Genomic DNA, 15,515 nt, shown 5'->3' on the forward strand with positions numbered 1-15,515 from the left:
CGGTATGGTTCAGGTGACAGTAGGTGGAAGGTGAAGGTCATTTCCATGAGCTCAAGAGAAACAATGTGACGTCTTAGTAGTTCATATTTGGGTCCTCTTAAAACATGCACCTACTAGGTACTCTATACTGTAATCCTGAAAACCAGGGACCATGCTGCATTGGGGTCTTCAAGTCATCACCCGCCCTACTCTCCCTCTGATTGGCTAGTAATCCTGATTGGCGCCAGAGCTATGTATTGGTGTTTAGGAATGAGGACCGTCAGAGTTAGGGTCAGGGGTTAGCCAATCAGAACCAGAGTAGGGGGCGGGCATTGTCATCATCGCGGGAATCCTGACACGCTCCACAACAGCTGATGCTCCTGGACAGGTATGGGACGAGCAATTATGAATTTTAATATTTCAGTATTGAAAAGTATTAGGCATTTGTTAATAATTACCATGGAGCAGAGTTTATATTGGTTCCTAACGTTTCAGTTTGGTGTGAAACGTTAGGAATGTATAGTATAGTGTAGTGTGTATGTGTATACTAACTTGAATGTGAAATCTCAACATATAGCTCAGTCTACTGCAAAAGTCATAAACACCACATTTAAAGCATAGATCAAATTAAGTTGTATGGATGTATTTTATTTATATGTATTGAAAATAATGAATATGCTAGTATGCACCACAAAACATTACTCTGATATTAATGTGTTTTTGTTCCATTGAGGTTGGAGTAACCAGCATCCCTCCACTCACCAACCCTCCATCATCCCTGCCAACCAGCCACCCATCAGCCAACTGGCCACTTGTCCTCTCAAACAACCCTCCACCAGTCCTGACATGCAGCCTCCCAGTGCCATGTTGAATCAGGGTATGTTGTGGTGACATTTTTAGAAAACGAACACAATAACGTATTTTTACTAAGGTGTTACACAAGTAAATAATACACACATGTAGGTCAGAGTAACTAACCTTTGAAATCTTCCTAAAGATGACTGATGTTTGTGAACTTTGTTTCTACAATTGTCATGACACTACATCACATTATGTAAATGGAAATTTGTTTTGTTTTGCTAGAGTTGTGATATTGTGGTAATACATTGGAGTATTATATTCATATATATATATATATATATATATATATATATATATCTGAGTGTGTGAATGGATATGATCCCTAAAACTGAGCTCATCATTCATGTTTACTCTTTAGATTTTTTATCTTTTCACATATTTTTAGTGGATTTGGACTCACAAACATATGTCGTAGGGCGACTAAAGTGAGAAAAGTGAGCAGCGGAGTCTGTGTTTGTGCGCCGTTACCTTTCCCTCAGATTCTGGGACTATATTAAAGAAGCTGTGCAATTCTTTTATATAATCATCCATTTATAGACATCAATTTGGCCCGGGACAAGCGTGATTACTAACAATTTTTTAAGGAGGCAGTACGAAATTTGACAGAGCCGGCGCACAATGAACTGAATATCTTTAATTTATTATCTAGGGCAGCAGGGCTCCATCTAATTGGCCAAATATATTGACATGCAGAGCGTGAATACATGGCACATTGAACACCATTTATCGCAGTCCAAGCAGTCTTTTGTGATATGTACATCGCCCATGTTGATATTGCGATGACCGTAATTTTTAGATATCTTGTACAGCCCTAGTGTCTATGATTTAAAACCCATAAGCATGATCTGTTTTTTTCCCTGTTCTAAAGCCAAATAAGGTTTGCTGCCATCTAGTGGTTATTTCTTTCCAACCAGCTGAATAGTTAATGGGTTTGAAGTCATCAGCGGATAATGAGATGAAATGTTGCTGGTCAACGTAATCATGTTATTTTTGCTGATGATAAAGCCAAGGGGAATCATGTCAAGTTAAAAGTGCACAGGAAGGAGCCCTGTGGAACCCCAAACACTATTGTTTTTTGTTGGAGTGGAAGTCGACTGTTAATCGATTAGTTGTTGCAGCCCTAGATTGACACACCCAGTTTTTTAGCATTTCCAGTAGGTTCCCATGATCTCCATGATGCATGTGCTAAATGCATAGCTCTGGTAGGAGTATTAGGATGTTCACTGACAATTGATTATCAAATTGTGCAACAATGCTAATATTAAAATATATGAGGTCAGATTGAGAGTAAGTGTACTCTTGTTTTGCTCTTTCAGAAGCAACCATTCAATCACTGGAGGAGAGAAGTATTACCCGGTGAAGAAGGTACTGAAAAGCAAAAGGTTGAAGGTTTTATTTGTTGTAATTTGAGGTCAAAAAATGTAGTTGTAATATACAAAAAAATGTTGTACTACAGAGATACTAACTGGATTTACAATCACCACAACTTCAAACTGTAAAGTCATCTGACCATAGGTTTGCTTTTAATGGTAAACATGTTTTAATGTGTTTCAGGGGAACGTAATGGAACTGGTGGAGCGGGAGCCCTGTTCCATGTGGTATGTACAATGTCTCTTAATTGGATTTGATTGTCCCTAAAATTACTTAATGTTTACTGCAATATTACAATTAAGAAATTAGTATTATATATCGTTAGTTTTTCTTATATAACATTATGCATTTCTTTACTTTTATGTAAATTGTTGCTGCTAATGTGGTGCTATTTATTTATTTGAAAGTATAAACTATTGTCTTGACAATTGACTCTTACAATAATCAGGTCATTTACACTAATCAGCTTACTGTGTGCATGTTAAATGCATATGGCATTTATAGCTCGCTGTGTCTCGTTGCCCTTCTTCCTTGTCAAGTTTTGAATTCCATTCAATGCTAATGTAAAAAAAATTCTTGGTTAATTACAGTGGGAAGACGTGGCGCTTGCAGTGTGTGCCAAAGGAGAACACCGGGAGTTGACATACATACACACAACATGAATATACACAAAACGCATACACACACACAAATGTGACATAAAAGGTTCAATTGTTCAAGTGTTTATTTTTCAAGAAGTTTTTGTTAATATTACTTATATATATATATATATATATATATACACATATATAGATAGATATATAGATGTATTACAACAGAGCATGTCAATATATATACAGTATATATACTGTATATACAATATATACTGTATATACAGTATATATTAATAATGTAATATTACTATTATTTGTATTTGTTTAATTGAAAAGACTATCTTGCTGTTTCTTTAGCTTACTGTTAATTTATATTTTAGGAATGTAGTCAAATTTGTTTTGTATGTATTAAAAACCCTTCAAACCCCAACGCCTTGTGTGAACTGCTGAAACCATTTGCTGCTGGAATTGTTTGCTGAATTTTATATATAAATTATATAATTGATATATTGCCTTATACAGTATGTCTATCATCTCTATACAGTAATACAAAATAAAAAAATTAAAATTCAAGTAGACAGCAGATTTGTTATTATTCATCGCTATTACAGAGCACATGAAGATTAACAGTATGTACAAACAACTCTTTACATAGCAGAAATACAAATACAAAGTTATAAGAAAAAAGTAAAGATAAAAAATGTATTAATGATATACGAAAAATAATCTTAATGTTCATCATCAGTCCATATCAAATTTATCAAATACACAATAGGCATATATACTGTAAAAATGTGCACTCGCTATACTAAGCCGTCCAAGATGACGGGTCCGCTCACGCATGCGCACTCGGGCCCGCCTCGGTATGAATGTAGTTGCGGGGACTTCTTAGATCCTTCGAATTAGAGGTGTAATCTATCATCAAATATTAATATCAAATAACGTGAATAACGTTCACGCTCACTGAACGACGCAACGCACGGACGATGATTCAAACAGCACGCTACGACGTGGTTTACGGCATGGCAGCGTTCACAGCAACCACCATAGCAACGATAAAAACGTTACATTACTACGATTTTTCTGGCGAGATCTGAAAAATATTCGTGATAACTAATAAAATATAGATCGTAAGCATGAACTGGCTGAAGATTGTGGAAGCAAAGAGCATATTTCTCGCTAGAAATGGTGTCAGAATGTATTTTAATGCCCAAACTATATTATAAAATGACATTTTTATCTGAAAATACAAGGAATGTCCGCCATGTTTTCGTTTTCGCAGACGGGATCTTGAGAGTCACGTGACGTGGGCACAGGCCAATGCAAAACAATGGGCAGACAAAAACGTAGGTATCTCACAATCTGAGAGGCCAAATTGTGAGAATACTACGTTTTTCCAAGTGGACCAACGTAGGTGGTGTACGTTTTCTGATGAGACTGGGTTGCCGTGAGCGCACCGGACCTCACCGAGGACGATGAGCTGGTCCTGGACCTGACTCAGCCTGGACCCGGAGCCGAGCTCCTCAGGTGCAACAAGGTAAGACGAGTGTGAGAGCCGCTGAGCCGCATCCTCTCCACATGCACCACCAACACTTATAACTTTAAATTTATGAATAAAGTTTAAAATCTTAATCTCTTTATTGTACAGATCCAGATCTTTATTAATGACGGGGCTACACATTAACTCTGTAATTATACATTTATTGTATCTAGATGTTTTATAGCCTTTTAAAAGATGTTGGATTAATGTGATCATCTCTGCCGAATGCTTGATCCAGAGAAATAAATTCATGTTGAAGAGAAAACCCATTGACCTTCATCTAAATATGAGCAAATGTATTAGTATTTATTCAATATTAGGACAATTTTGTTCTATATAGCAAATATGAACAGAAAAAAAACATTCTAAAAAATAACATATACTGTCCATGAGGCTCTTAACAGAATATCTAAATATAATAATAAAGACAATAATAATACATGTATATACCTTGGTCACAAAGTTCTTCAAACACAAAGAGTTTAAATAGATGAGTCTTAAACTGCTTTTTTAAAATGTCCACTTAGTCTACAGCACGTTGAGTAAAATAGAAATCCAAAGAGTTGAAGTCTCCTCTGGTCTTTAATCTGCAGCGAGGAGCAGCCAATAGTCCCTGATCTGAGCAGCGAGGAGTCCTGCTGGTCTGATACAGATGCAGCAGTTCTTTTATAAGCAGGAGACAAATCTACAGCTTTATATAATTTACCAGGATCTTGAACCTCTTGCAAGCATGTGTAGTTTCTCTTGTACATGCAATGCAAACAGAGCACCTGCACCTACTGTTCTCTCTGCTGTAATCCAGGCAGCATGGCGCATACCCGGTCAATACCTGGTCATGCTGCGTCCGGCGACACACGAGTCTCAGCTCCAGAGGACCATCAGGAGGCTGACAGCCAAAGCGTCCAGGAGAGGTCACCTGCTGGAGATCCTGCAGACCTTCTCTGGAGCCCTGCATGGCTTCCTGGTCAAAATGAGCAGTGACGTCCTTCCCCTGGTAACTGCTTCACCGGATGCTCTGCTCAACTGAAACAAACCAAAAAACATGAAAAAATGTGGTTTACCAACCTTTCCTTTAATATCAACAAAAGTTATTTATTTTGTTCAAACATTTGTGTCATGTGTTATTGTTTTAAATTCTTCATAATGGAAATATTTAGACCTTTGAAGGCAAAAGAAGAAAAAACTGTAATATTAAGTATTTTATAGTGAAACTAAATCCTGAGAGATGGTTAAAGTGAACTATTTTAAAGATAGAAGGTAGAAAATGTTCCCACTTGGTTGGGAAAATGCCAACAGATTAAATGGGTTTTGATGAGGATAATAGATCCCACAGAGCAAAAGCTTCCATATGATCCATAAGAGCCAGTAAATCTCTGGTACAGTGAACAGGCTTGTAAGGAATTAGCAGATCAGCAAGGCTCGAAAGAAACAGTCCAAATATTCTTAAATCAAACTGACAGTTGACTATTCACACTGAAGTAATATGGTCTTCCAGCTTGGTAAACGCCAGGCAGTGTTTGTCTGTAGTCTGCAGATACTTTGTCTCCTACGACCAAAATAAAGTGCTTTACAATAATTCAGTCTGGAGGAGATAAAGGATAGATGACCTTCTCTAAATCAGCGAATCAGTGAAACAAACCAATGTCGGTGTTATGCCTCACTTGTCTGAAGTAAAACTGCACGACATTAATCAACTGCAAACACAAGTGACAGCTCAAAGTCAAAAGAAAAGATTATGAGCATGTGGTTTAACATCTAGATAGAGTACACACTGAACTAGACATTATATTGTTAGGTGCTGGGACACAGAGGGTAATGGTTTAGGGTTATGGTCATAATCCTATACAATCATTTAACTGCAATGTTGTTGTGACACATAGAAGGCATCAACAAAGTAATTTAAGTCTATCTTATATGGGTCTTAGGCTGACATGAGAAACCTGGGGATATATCAGTGTTCAGCAGATAGTTTGTAGATAGTGTATTTAAGTGGACCAAGAATAGATCCCTGAGGAATCCCACAAAATGATGGACAGACCAAATCATTCCATTAAGCCGTTTTCAGACATGAACTCTGGAAGTTGTCCGCACAATTGGGTCCAGACTTTCCCCGGAGTTCACACACAAACAATCTAGTGGGAGATTCTCCGCTCAGACGCGTTCACAACAACACAAAACTTGTGTTCAGGTGAGAGGTGGTGCTGCAATGAGGCAAGATTTAATGAATTAATTCCACTGAAGAGATCACGTTTTGTTCACAACACATCAAAACTGGCGTTGGCCTATATTACGAAAAGCTCTCTTGACATCTTCGCCGGCATTTTCTATGTCTATGGCACCGCTTTTTCATCCTGACATATTTGCTTTGTTTATGTTTTATGTGCAAAACGTTAACAACACACCCACTTACTAGAATATCCAGCCTCTCACTCGGACAACTCTACGGAGAATGTTCGGAGATTATCCAGGAGTTACATCCCTCAGTCCGATGTAGATTATAAGGTGGTGTTCCACAAATGTCCCACTTTGATCCTCTGTGTCTGCAAATTAACAGCGTCGTCCTTTTTCAATCAGCCTCGTCTGCATGCTTTTATGTCTTTGCCTCGCACTCACAATCATCTTTGAATGTGCTCCTGTCAGGCTGTGAAGCTCCCCCATGTCCACTACATTGAGGAGGATTCATCTATCTTTGCTCAGAGTGCCCCCTGGAACCTTCAGAGGTTACTGCGGCCGTATGGTTTCACCTCGGAAAATGGAACGTATCAACCTCCTAGTGAGTTTGTCTCTGTACCTGCCTAGTAAACACACACACACACCTGAAGTAATAATTATCCAAAGCCGCACACTGTCTGTCCCCTGCAGATGATGGAGGGAAGGCAGAGGTGTATCTGATGGATGGTCGTGTTCAGAGTTCTCACAGAGAGGTTCAGGGACGAGTGCTCATCACAGACTTCAACAACGTCCCTGAGGAGGACGGAGTCAGAGTTCATAGACAGGTTACACACACACACTTACACACACACACTTACACACTCTTCATAGATCTATTTCACCATTTTGTCCAACCCTCTCTCCTCTATAGGCCAGTATGTGTGACATTCACGGCACACACATAGCTGGGGTTGTGAGTGGGTTGGATTCGGGTGTTGCTCGAGGCGCTGGTATCAAGCTGGTCCGTGTGCTCAACTGTCAAGGGAAAGGGACGGTATCAGGAGCCCTGGCAGGTAGGACTCAGTCTGTCTGAGATACTCACCTTCAGTAATCCCAGAAGCTCTTTGCATTCATGCCACTCACAGGAATCATTCCCTCGGCCAAGGATGTTATCATTTATTTTCATCAGTGTTTGTTTGGTAGTTAGCAGGAGTACGCAAACACTTCTTAACCGATTTCCCAAAGAACAAAGAAGGTTCTTTTCACCCAAAGAAGAGCCCATTATATTTGGAGGGGAATCTGGATAAATTTGCGGAGCAAGGATTTATCTTTCTTTAACACGATGAGATAGGATGTTAGCCTTGGTGGAGGAATGCTCTCTCCAAATGTCCTTCTGCTTTCACATGAAAAGCAATTATATGCAATCATTATTTTTCACAACGCAAATGGAGGGCCAATGCAACATTTCCATTTTCCTGCAGTGCATCTCTTCACTGAACATCCTTCTCTTGTCACGTTCAGGTCTGGAGTACATCCGAGCTACTTTACTGACCCGTCCGGTGGATGCAGTGGTTGTCCTACTGCCTTTCCTCGCTGGCTTCAGTCGTTCATTAAACGCGGCCTGTCGGGACATGGTGGCTAACGGTGCTGTGGTGGTCGCTGCTGCAGGCAATTACAGAGATGATGCCTGCCTCTACTCGCCTGCTTCAGAGTCCGAGGTCACACAATACTTCATTAAAGAACACAGTGGTGCCCTGTACACACCAGATACACAACCTTTACCTCAACTTCTCTGCGTGTTCAGGTCATCACAGTCGGGGCAGTTAATGCAGCGGACCAGCTCATGTCACAGGGAGCAGGTGGCACCAACTTCGGCCGCTGCGTTGATTTGTTTGCACCCGGCGATGACATCGTTAGTGCCAGCAGCGACTGCAGCACCGGCTTTACCACCAGAGGGGGCACATCCCAAGCTGCTGCTCACACCGCAGGTGTGGGCTAACACACACACAGTACTACACAGACAATTAACAAGAAACTAAAAGCAAAGCGATCAACCTTTGTAGTTGCAGTAAGGGCTTCTTATTTTGATTTGTGTGTCTGTGTAGGTGTAGCAGCAGTGATCCTTTCGTCCAATCAGGACATGTCACCGGTGCAGGTCCTGCACACGATGCTGCGTTACTCCGTCAGCAACACAATCAACCTCCTCTCTCTGTCTGACGCACATCGTCTCACTACTCCAAACCTGGTAGCAGCCATGCCTCCTACCAGCAGCACAACAAGTCAGTAACTCACAAAAAAGAGCAACACAATACACACAATATGTAGTTCTATCATTTACAATGTGTGTGCAGATGGGGAGCTTCTGTGTCGGTCCGTGTGGTCAGAGAGGTCAGGGGTCGCGAGCACCTGTGAGTCGCTGTCGTCAGGGGGAGGAGATGATGGGTTGCAGCAGCTACGCTCCTGACGGTGTTCGGGTCGGAGAAACCATCGCTGTGAGTCCAAATAAACGTCAACTCTAAAATAACCGATTTAGATGCTGACAAATCTCTATCTTTGTGTTTAAGATGCACAGCGAGCAGATGGAGGTCATTCCAAAGTATGATTTTTTTTCATTTTTTTTCCTCATATTTTGGACGAAATACAAAACTGTGTTTTTAGGTGCTTTCTAGTGACTTTTTGACGTTTTTAACCTAATTTGGAGGTCATTCCAAAGTATGATTTTTTTTTCCTCATATTTTGGACGAAATACAAAACTGTGTTTTTAGGTGCTTTCTAGCGACTTTTTGACGTTTTTAACCTATTTTGGAGGTCATTCCAAAGTATGATTTTTTTTTCCTCATATTTTGGACGAAATACAAAACTGTGTTTTTAGGTGCTTTCTAGCGACTTTTTGACGTTTTTAACCTATTTTGGACGTCATTCCAAAGTATGACTTTTTTTCATTTTTTTTTCTCATATTTTGGACGAAATACAAAACTGTGTTTTTAGGTGCTTTCTAGTGACTTTTTGACGTTTTTAACCTATTTTGGAGGTCATTCCAAAGTATGACTTTTTTTCATTTTTTTTTCTCATATTTTGGACGAAATACAAAACTGTGTTTTTAGGTGCTTTCTAGCGACTTTTTGACGTTTTTAACCTATTTTGGAGGTCATTCCAAAGTATGATTTTTTTTTCCTCATATTTTGGACGAAATACAAAACTGTGTTTTTAGGTGCTTTCTAGCGACTTTTTGACGTTTTTAACCTATTTTGGAGGTCATACCAAAGTATGACTTTTTTTCATTTTTTTTCCTCATATTTTGGACGAAATACAAAACTGTGTTTTTAGGTGCTTTCTAGCGACTATTTGACGTTTTTAACCTATTTTGGACGTCATTCCAAAGTATGACTTTTTTTCATTTTTTTTTCTCATATTTTGGACGAAATACAAAACTGTGTTTTTAGGTGCTTTCTAGCGACTTTTTGACGTTTTTAACCTATTTTGGACGTCATTCCAAAGTATGACTTTTTTTCATTTTTTTTTCTCATATTTTGGACGAAATACAAAACTGTGTTTTTAGGTGCTTTCTAGCGACTTTTTGACGTTTTTAACCTATTTTGGACGTCATTCCAAAGTATGACTTTTTTTCATTTTTTTTTCTCATATTTTGGACGAAATACAAAACTGTGTTTTTAGGTGCTTTCTAGCGACTTTTTGACGTTTTTAACCTATTTTGGAGGTCATTCCAAAGTATGACTTTTTTTCATTTTTTTTCTCATATTTTGGACGAAATACAAAACTGTGTTTTTAGGTGCTTTCTAGCGACTTTTTGACGTTTTTAACCTATTTTGGACGTCATTCCAAAGTATGACTTTTTTTCATTTTTTTTTCTCATATTTTGGACGAAATACAAAACTGTGTTTTTAGGTGCTTTCTAGCGACTTTTTGACGTTTTTATCCTATTTTGGACGTCATTACAAAGTATGACTTTTTTTCATTTTTTTTTCTCATATTTTGGACGAAATACAAAACTGTGTTTTTAGGTGCTTTCTAGCGACTTTTTGACGTTTTTAACCTATTTTGGAGGTCATTCCAAAGTATGACTTTTTTTCATTTTTTTTTCTCATATTTTGGACGAAATACAAAACTGTGTTTTTAGGTGCTTTCTAGCGACTTTTTGACGTTTTTAACCTATTTTGGACGTCATACCAAAGTATGACTTTTTTTCATTTTTTTTTCTCATATTTTGGACGAAATACAAAACTGTGTTTTTAGGTGCTTTCTAGTGACTTTTTGACGTTTTTAACCTATTTTGGAGGTCATTCCAAAGTATGACTTTTTTTCATTTTTTTTCTCATATTTTGGACGAAATACAAAACTGTGTTTTTAGGTGCTTTCTAGCGACTTTTTGACGTTTTTAACCTATTTTGGACGTCATTCCAAAGTATGACTTTTTTTCATTTTTTTTTCTCATATTTTGGACGAAATACAAAACTGTGTTTTTAGGTGCTTTCTAGCGACTTTTTGACGTTTTTAACCTATTTTGGACGTCATTCCAAAGTATGACTTTTTTTCATTTTTTTTCCTCATATTTTGGACGAAATACAAAACTGTGTTTTTAGGTGCTTTCTAGCGACTTTTTGACGTTTTTAACCTATTTTGGACGTCATTCCAAAGTATGACTTTTTTTCATTTTTTTTTCTCATATTTTGGACGAAATACAAAACTGTGTTTTTAGGTGCTTTCTAGCGACTTTTTGACGTTTTTAACCTATTTTGGACGTCATTCCAAAGTATGACTTTTTTTTCCTTTTTTTTCTCATATTTTGGACGAAATACAAAACTGTGTTTTTAGGTGCTTTCTAGCGACTTTTTGACGTTTTTAACCTATTTTGGAGGTCATTCCAAAGTATGACTTTTTTTCATTTTTTTTCTCATATTTTGGACGAAATACAAAACTGTGTTTTTAGGTGCTTTCTAGCGACTTTTTGACGTTTTTAACCTATTTTGGACGTCATTCCAAAGTATGACTTTTTTTCATTTTTTTTTCTCATATTTTGGACGAAATACAAAACTGTGTTTTTAGGTGCTTTCTAGCGACTTTTTTGACGTTTTGCCTACAATGGTGTGTTGCCTACAATGGTGCGAGGGGCAATGGTGTGTATGCTGTGGCCCGTTGTTGTGCGATAGGTGGTCTGCGGTGCCAGGCCCACGCTAGTCCTGAGCCCGGCAAAGATGCTGAGTGTGTCGACCCACAGCACCACCTGACAGGTAAGTCACATCTACTGGAGTCTGACTGGGGATGTTGTTTTGTTGGGTGGAGTTTAAAGGAACAGGTCATGTTCTTGCTGAATTAGATGAGAAGATTGATACCACTTTCTAACATCTGTTAAACTAGGGCAAAAAAAAATTCATAGACCGGAAACAGGAAACAGCCTTGCACTGTCCAAAAAACAAATAACAGGTTATATTGTATTTGTTTATTTAACAATGACTTATGATGCTTTTTCAGTTTTTCTTTCCTCTAGTGGTCTAGTATATGTTTTTCCTGTAGTCATGTCATGTGACATCATGATGGCCCAAATTAGCATAATTCACACATAGCAGCTAGTCTGAGTGGAGGCCAACATTTTCTACACATGCTGGAAGGGGCTGACCAATCACAACAGAGTGAAGCAGCCGGCCAATCAGAGCAGACTGGGCTTTACCAGGAGGGGGGCCTTAAAGAAACAGGAGCTAAATCCAAGAGTTTTAGACAGAGGCTGAAAAGAGGAGCTGCAGCAATGGACACCATGAGGAAAGTGGTGCCTTTTCTGAATATTAGAGCATCTAAACCTTTTCAAGTGATGATAGAATTTAAAATTATGAACCTGAATATGAGCATTATATGTCTCAGTATATAAATCCCAGCTCCCAAACAGGAAATAGTCAACTGCAAAACCTACAGTAAACACACACCTTTTTGTTGTTACACTTAGTTTTTGAGGGGATTAAAAAAACAAGATATAACATTACTTAGATTTAAAGATGCTATTATACTCAAATTCTGTCTTCGGACAGAGCCTTGCTGCTAGCTGTGTGCCCGTTACCACTCTTTGTGTTAATTTAGATTTATACCTCTTTTACATCAAAATGAATGGGTATACACAGTAGAGGAGTTTGCCTTTTTAAATGTTTCATGTGTCACGTGGAACGTCAAACTGAACTCACCCCGACTCAGCGTGTTCACCGAAGTGTCTTAGCCTGTTCACCAGAGTGTCTTAGCGTGTTCACTGGAGTGTTCACCGTAGTGTCAGGTTTCTATCACTGCCGATCAGAGCTGCCAGCAACCTGTGTCTACTGCAGAGTCACTTGACCTTGGGGGGAATGACGATTGTATCAGGTCCCATTTCAGACAAAAAACAGATGAGTTGGTTTTTTGACCAGTGGAAAGAGCCTTTATTATCTCTTACCTCCAGCTTCATATTTTGTGTGGCTCTTGACAAGGACAATGAGCATATTTGAACATATTTCTCACTAACTGCTCCTTTAAACCAGACAACTGTTGCAGAGTTAAAGATTTGTATCTCTACTATACTGAACTGTAATGCAAACTGCCCTTTAAATCAAGTACACGCTTCTGAAGTAGCTGCATTTAGAACACCATGGTCAATTACCATGACAATCCCCCCGAGAGGAAAATGATCCCTCTGTCACTAAAAATAAAAGCATGCGTGGTATTAAGAGCAGGGCTTTCTTACTTAACATTATTCTCTTTATTTGGGGCCATTGTGATGTTTCCTGTGTGGGGGGTGGATCAGTTCTTGTCTGAAAACCATAGTCTGTGTATGAAGACCTGAGAACGAAAGAACAGACAATGGTTTTTTTTTTGCTATTTAAACTAAACATGCAGCTGCTTCCTCTGTAGGTTGCTCTTCTTGGTCCCCTGCTGAGGTCGCGTCTAATTCCCGTCCACATCTCCGCGATCGGAAGCGCTGCGTTGTTAAAGACGGGGTAACGGCACAGGCCGTGTGCTGCCACGCTCCACATCTGGAGTGCCACCTGTTGGAGAACATATCAGCTGATCAAGACCACGTGAGTAATTTAGACATAAAGAGAAGTAATGTGTTTGACAATCACGCTGCAACTTTACCTGTTAACATCACTGCTGCTCTCTTGCAGGTCCAGGTGTCCTGTCCCTCCGGTTGGACTCTGACGGACTGTAGAGCCGTCTCTCAGGCCTCTGCTGTCTCGGGGCCTGTTGCTAAGGGCAACAGTTGCAGTATCCGCGGTGCAACAGCAGCTGACGGGGTAGCAGCCGTTGCCGTCTGCTGCCGCATAAGAGCAACAGAGGGGGCAGCCACAGCGCCACAATGACCCGACCCCACTCCTCTGTGATGTCTTACACCTCGCAAACAGCTTAGATGTCTCTCTAGTAGTGTTGATGTCTTTATCGCTCATCAGCTGTGATGTCATTCAGACCCGTGAACACACCTTCACACTTACGTGACTGAAAAATCTCCCGTGAAAGTCACGAGCTGTGTCTTAATTCAAAGGCTGCATCCTTCAGTGGCTGCATTTGAAGACCGGTTGCGAAAGCGACAAGATCAAATCAACTCAACCGAACAACTAATGGTGCAAACGTTAGTGAAAAAAACCAAGGGGCATATACATTTTTTGGGGGGGCTTGAGCTAGAGACGCAGATCACAGAAAGCCTGTGTAGACCAGATCATCTCATTTCAGTTCAGCCTCCACATTCTCCACAGCCCACAAAGGAGGCGGTCTTCATGAGCCGGGACGACCGCATGGTCCGAAAGATGCAGCCCCTGAATTGAGACACAACTCGGTGTGTGTTTGAGCTATAGGATTAGAACAAATATGATATAACATATATTTACCATATACCATATAGTTTGTAAAATTCAACCAAATATTTTTGTATCTTTTTACAAAACAAAATAAAAAGAGCTTTTGAGTGTTTTTTTTTGTTGATGATTTACTGCCTGTTTACTCTCTAGACAGTGATTTGAAGTAGAATAGATAGATTTAAGTGGTAGCTCTGTCTTTTATAGGACAGGATATAGTTATATGGACCATACTGTATATATGAGCTAATGTAGAACACTTTAACAGGTAAAGGCAAAACACACACTCTAACCAAAGGATATTCAAATAATCAGCCTGACATAAGGAGAATTTAGAACTTGTAGGATCATCATCAATGGCTCCGTTTGACAGTGTATCTGCATGAACTTTACCAGAGTGAAGCAGCTGAATGCAACTCAACCATATAGATAATATTTAAACCTGTCGCAGAGACTGACTCCTTCAGCACGTACTGTATCTTCTGAATGTAACAGAGGGCTGTGACTGCAGGTGGAGGAGGACGGCTCAGTCACAGCTCTGATTAGCAGCCTCCTGAATAAACATGTCGCTCTGTGCTCACGTTGTTTTGTGGTTTGTGACGGCAGCTGCACATGAAACAAGACAAGTACATACTACTGAACAGATATTCACAGATTCCCTGATACCTGGAGATGCTCTGACTGGCACTGAACTCCGGACATTCTCCTGAAGCATCCAGAGGAGCTGTACGTGAGAACACAACTGTCCGAGTCAGTTGCCCCTGGCTCCAGTCCCATTATTTTACCAGGATCTGTACTACATAGCAGGATTTGTGCTTATTGAGGTAATTTCATGTTTAACCCTGAGTTTTCAGTCCTTGCCGACATAATACCTGACAGTGTTGATGCTTTTCAGATTTGATTAGGGGGCGAATCCAGGATATTTAAAAAAATTCTTTAAAACAGATTGGGCATTTAGTTGGTTCTTATTTGCTTGTGTTATTTGGCAGGATTACACAAAAACTACTGGACAGAGCACTATGAAACTTGATGGAAGGATGTGTTATTGGTTTGAAAGAACCTATTGAATTGTGGGGCGCAGATCTAGGTTTATTTTAGTAATTTATCAACACTTTTGTGAAATTCCCAAAAAACAACACATAGATCTTGATGGAAAAACACACATCAAAAGGACAGATATGTATGAGTGTGTGAAAT

General features: G+C 39.4%; 1 protein-coding gene and 2 long non-coding RNA genes across 3 annotated transcripts in view; 2 read left to right on the forward strand and 1 right to left on the reverse strand.

Moving 5' to 3' along the window:
• Positions 1-11,869, reverse strand: part of LOC117760226 — a 24,052-nt gene extending 12,183 nt beyond the window's left edge. Inside the window, exons 1-2 of the long non-coding RNA XR_004613644.1 lie at positions 11,858-11,869; positions 6,412-6,418 (exon numbers count right to left, since the gene is read on the reverse strand). This is a non-coding gene — a long non-coding RNA (uncharacterized LOC117760226). The remainder of the gene's footprint in view (positions 1-6,411; positions 6,419-11,857) is intronic.
• pcsk9 (proprotein convertase subtilisin/kexin type 9) overlaps positions 1-14,894 on the forward strand; it is a 20,419-nt gene extending 5,525 nt beyond the window's left edge. The window contains 13 exon segments of the mRNA XM_034583083.1: positions 4,249-4,341; positions 5,147-5,338; positions 6,985-7,117; positions 7,207-7,340; positions 7,427-7,568; positions 8,017-8,213; positions 8,300-8,483; positions 8,601-8,774; positions 8,847-8,901; positions 8,903-9,007; positions 11,599-11,744; positions 13,381-13,547; positions 13,635-14,894. Coding sequence (XP_034438974.1) covers positions 4,249-4,341; positions 5,147-5,338; positions 6,985-7,117; positions 7,207-7,340; positions 7,427-7,568; positions 8,017-8,213; positions 8,300-8,483; positions 8,601-8,774; positions 8,847-8,901; positions 8,903-9,007; positions 11,599-11,744; positions 13,381-13,547; positions 13,635-13,829 — 1,917 coding nt within the window. The 3' untranslated portion in view covers positions 13,830-14,894.
• Positions 2,067-2,914, forward strand: LOC117760225. The gene is made up of 3 exons (XR_004613643.1): positions 2,067-2,205; positions 2,395-2,438; positions 2,802-2,914. It is a non-coding gene; the product is annotated as an uncharacterized LOC117760225 (long non-coding RNA).
• Positions 14,895-15,515: the final 621 nt, after the last annotated feature.

The sequence above is a fragment of the Hippoglossus hippoglossus genome, chromosome 4, assembly GCF_009819705.1.
Source record: "Hippoglossus hippoglossus isolate fHipHip1 chromosome 4, fHipHip1.pri, whole genome shotgun sequence".
Taxonomy (NCBI): Eukaryota; Metazoa; Chordata; class Actinopteri; order Pleuronectiformes; family Pleuronectidae; genus Hippoglossus; species Hippoglossus hippoglossus.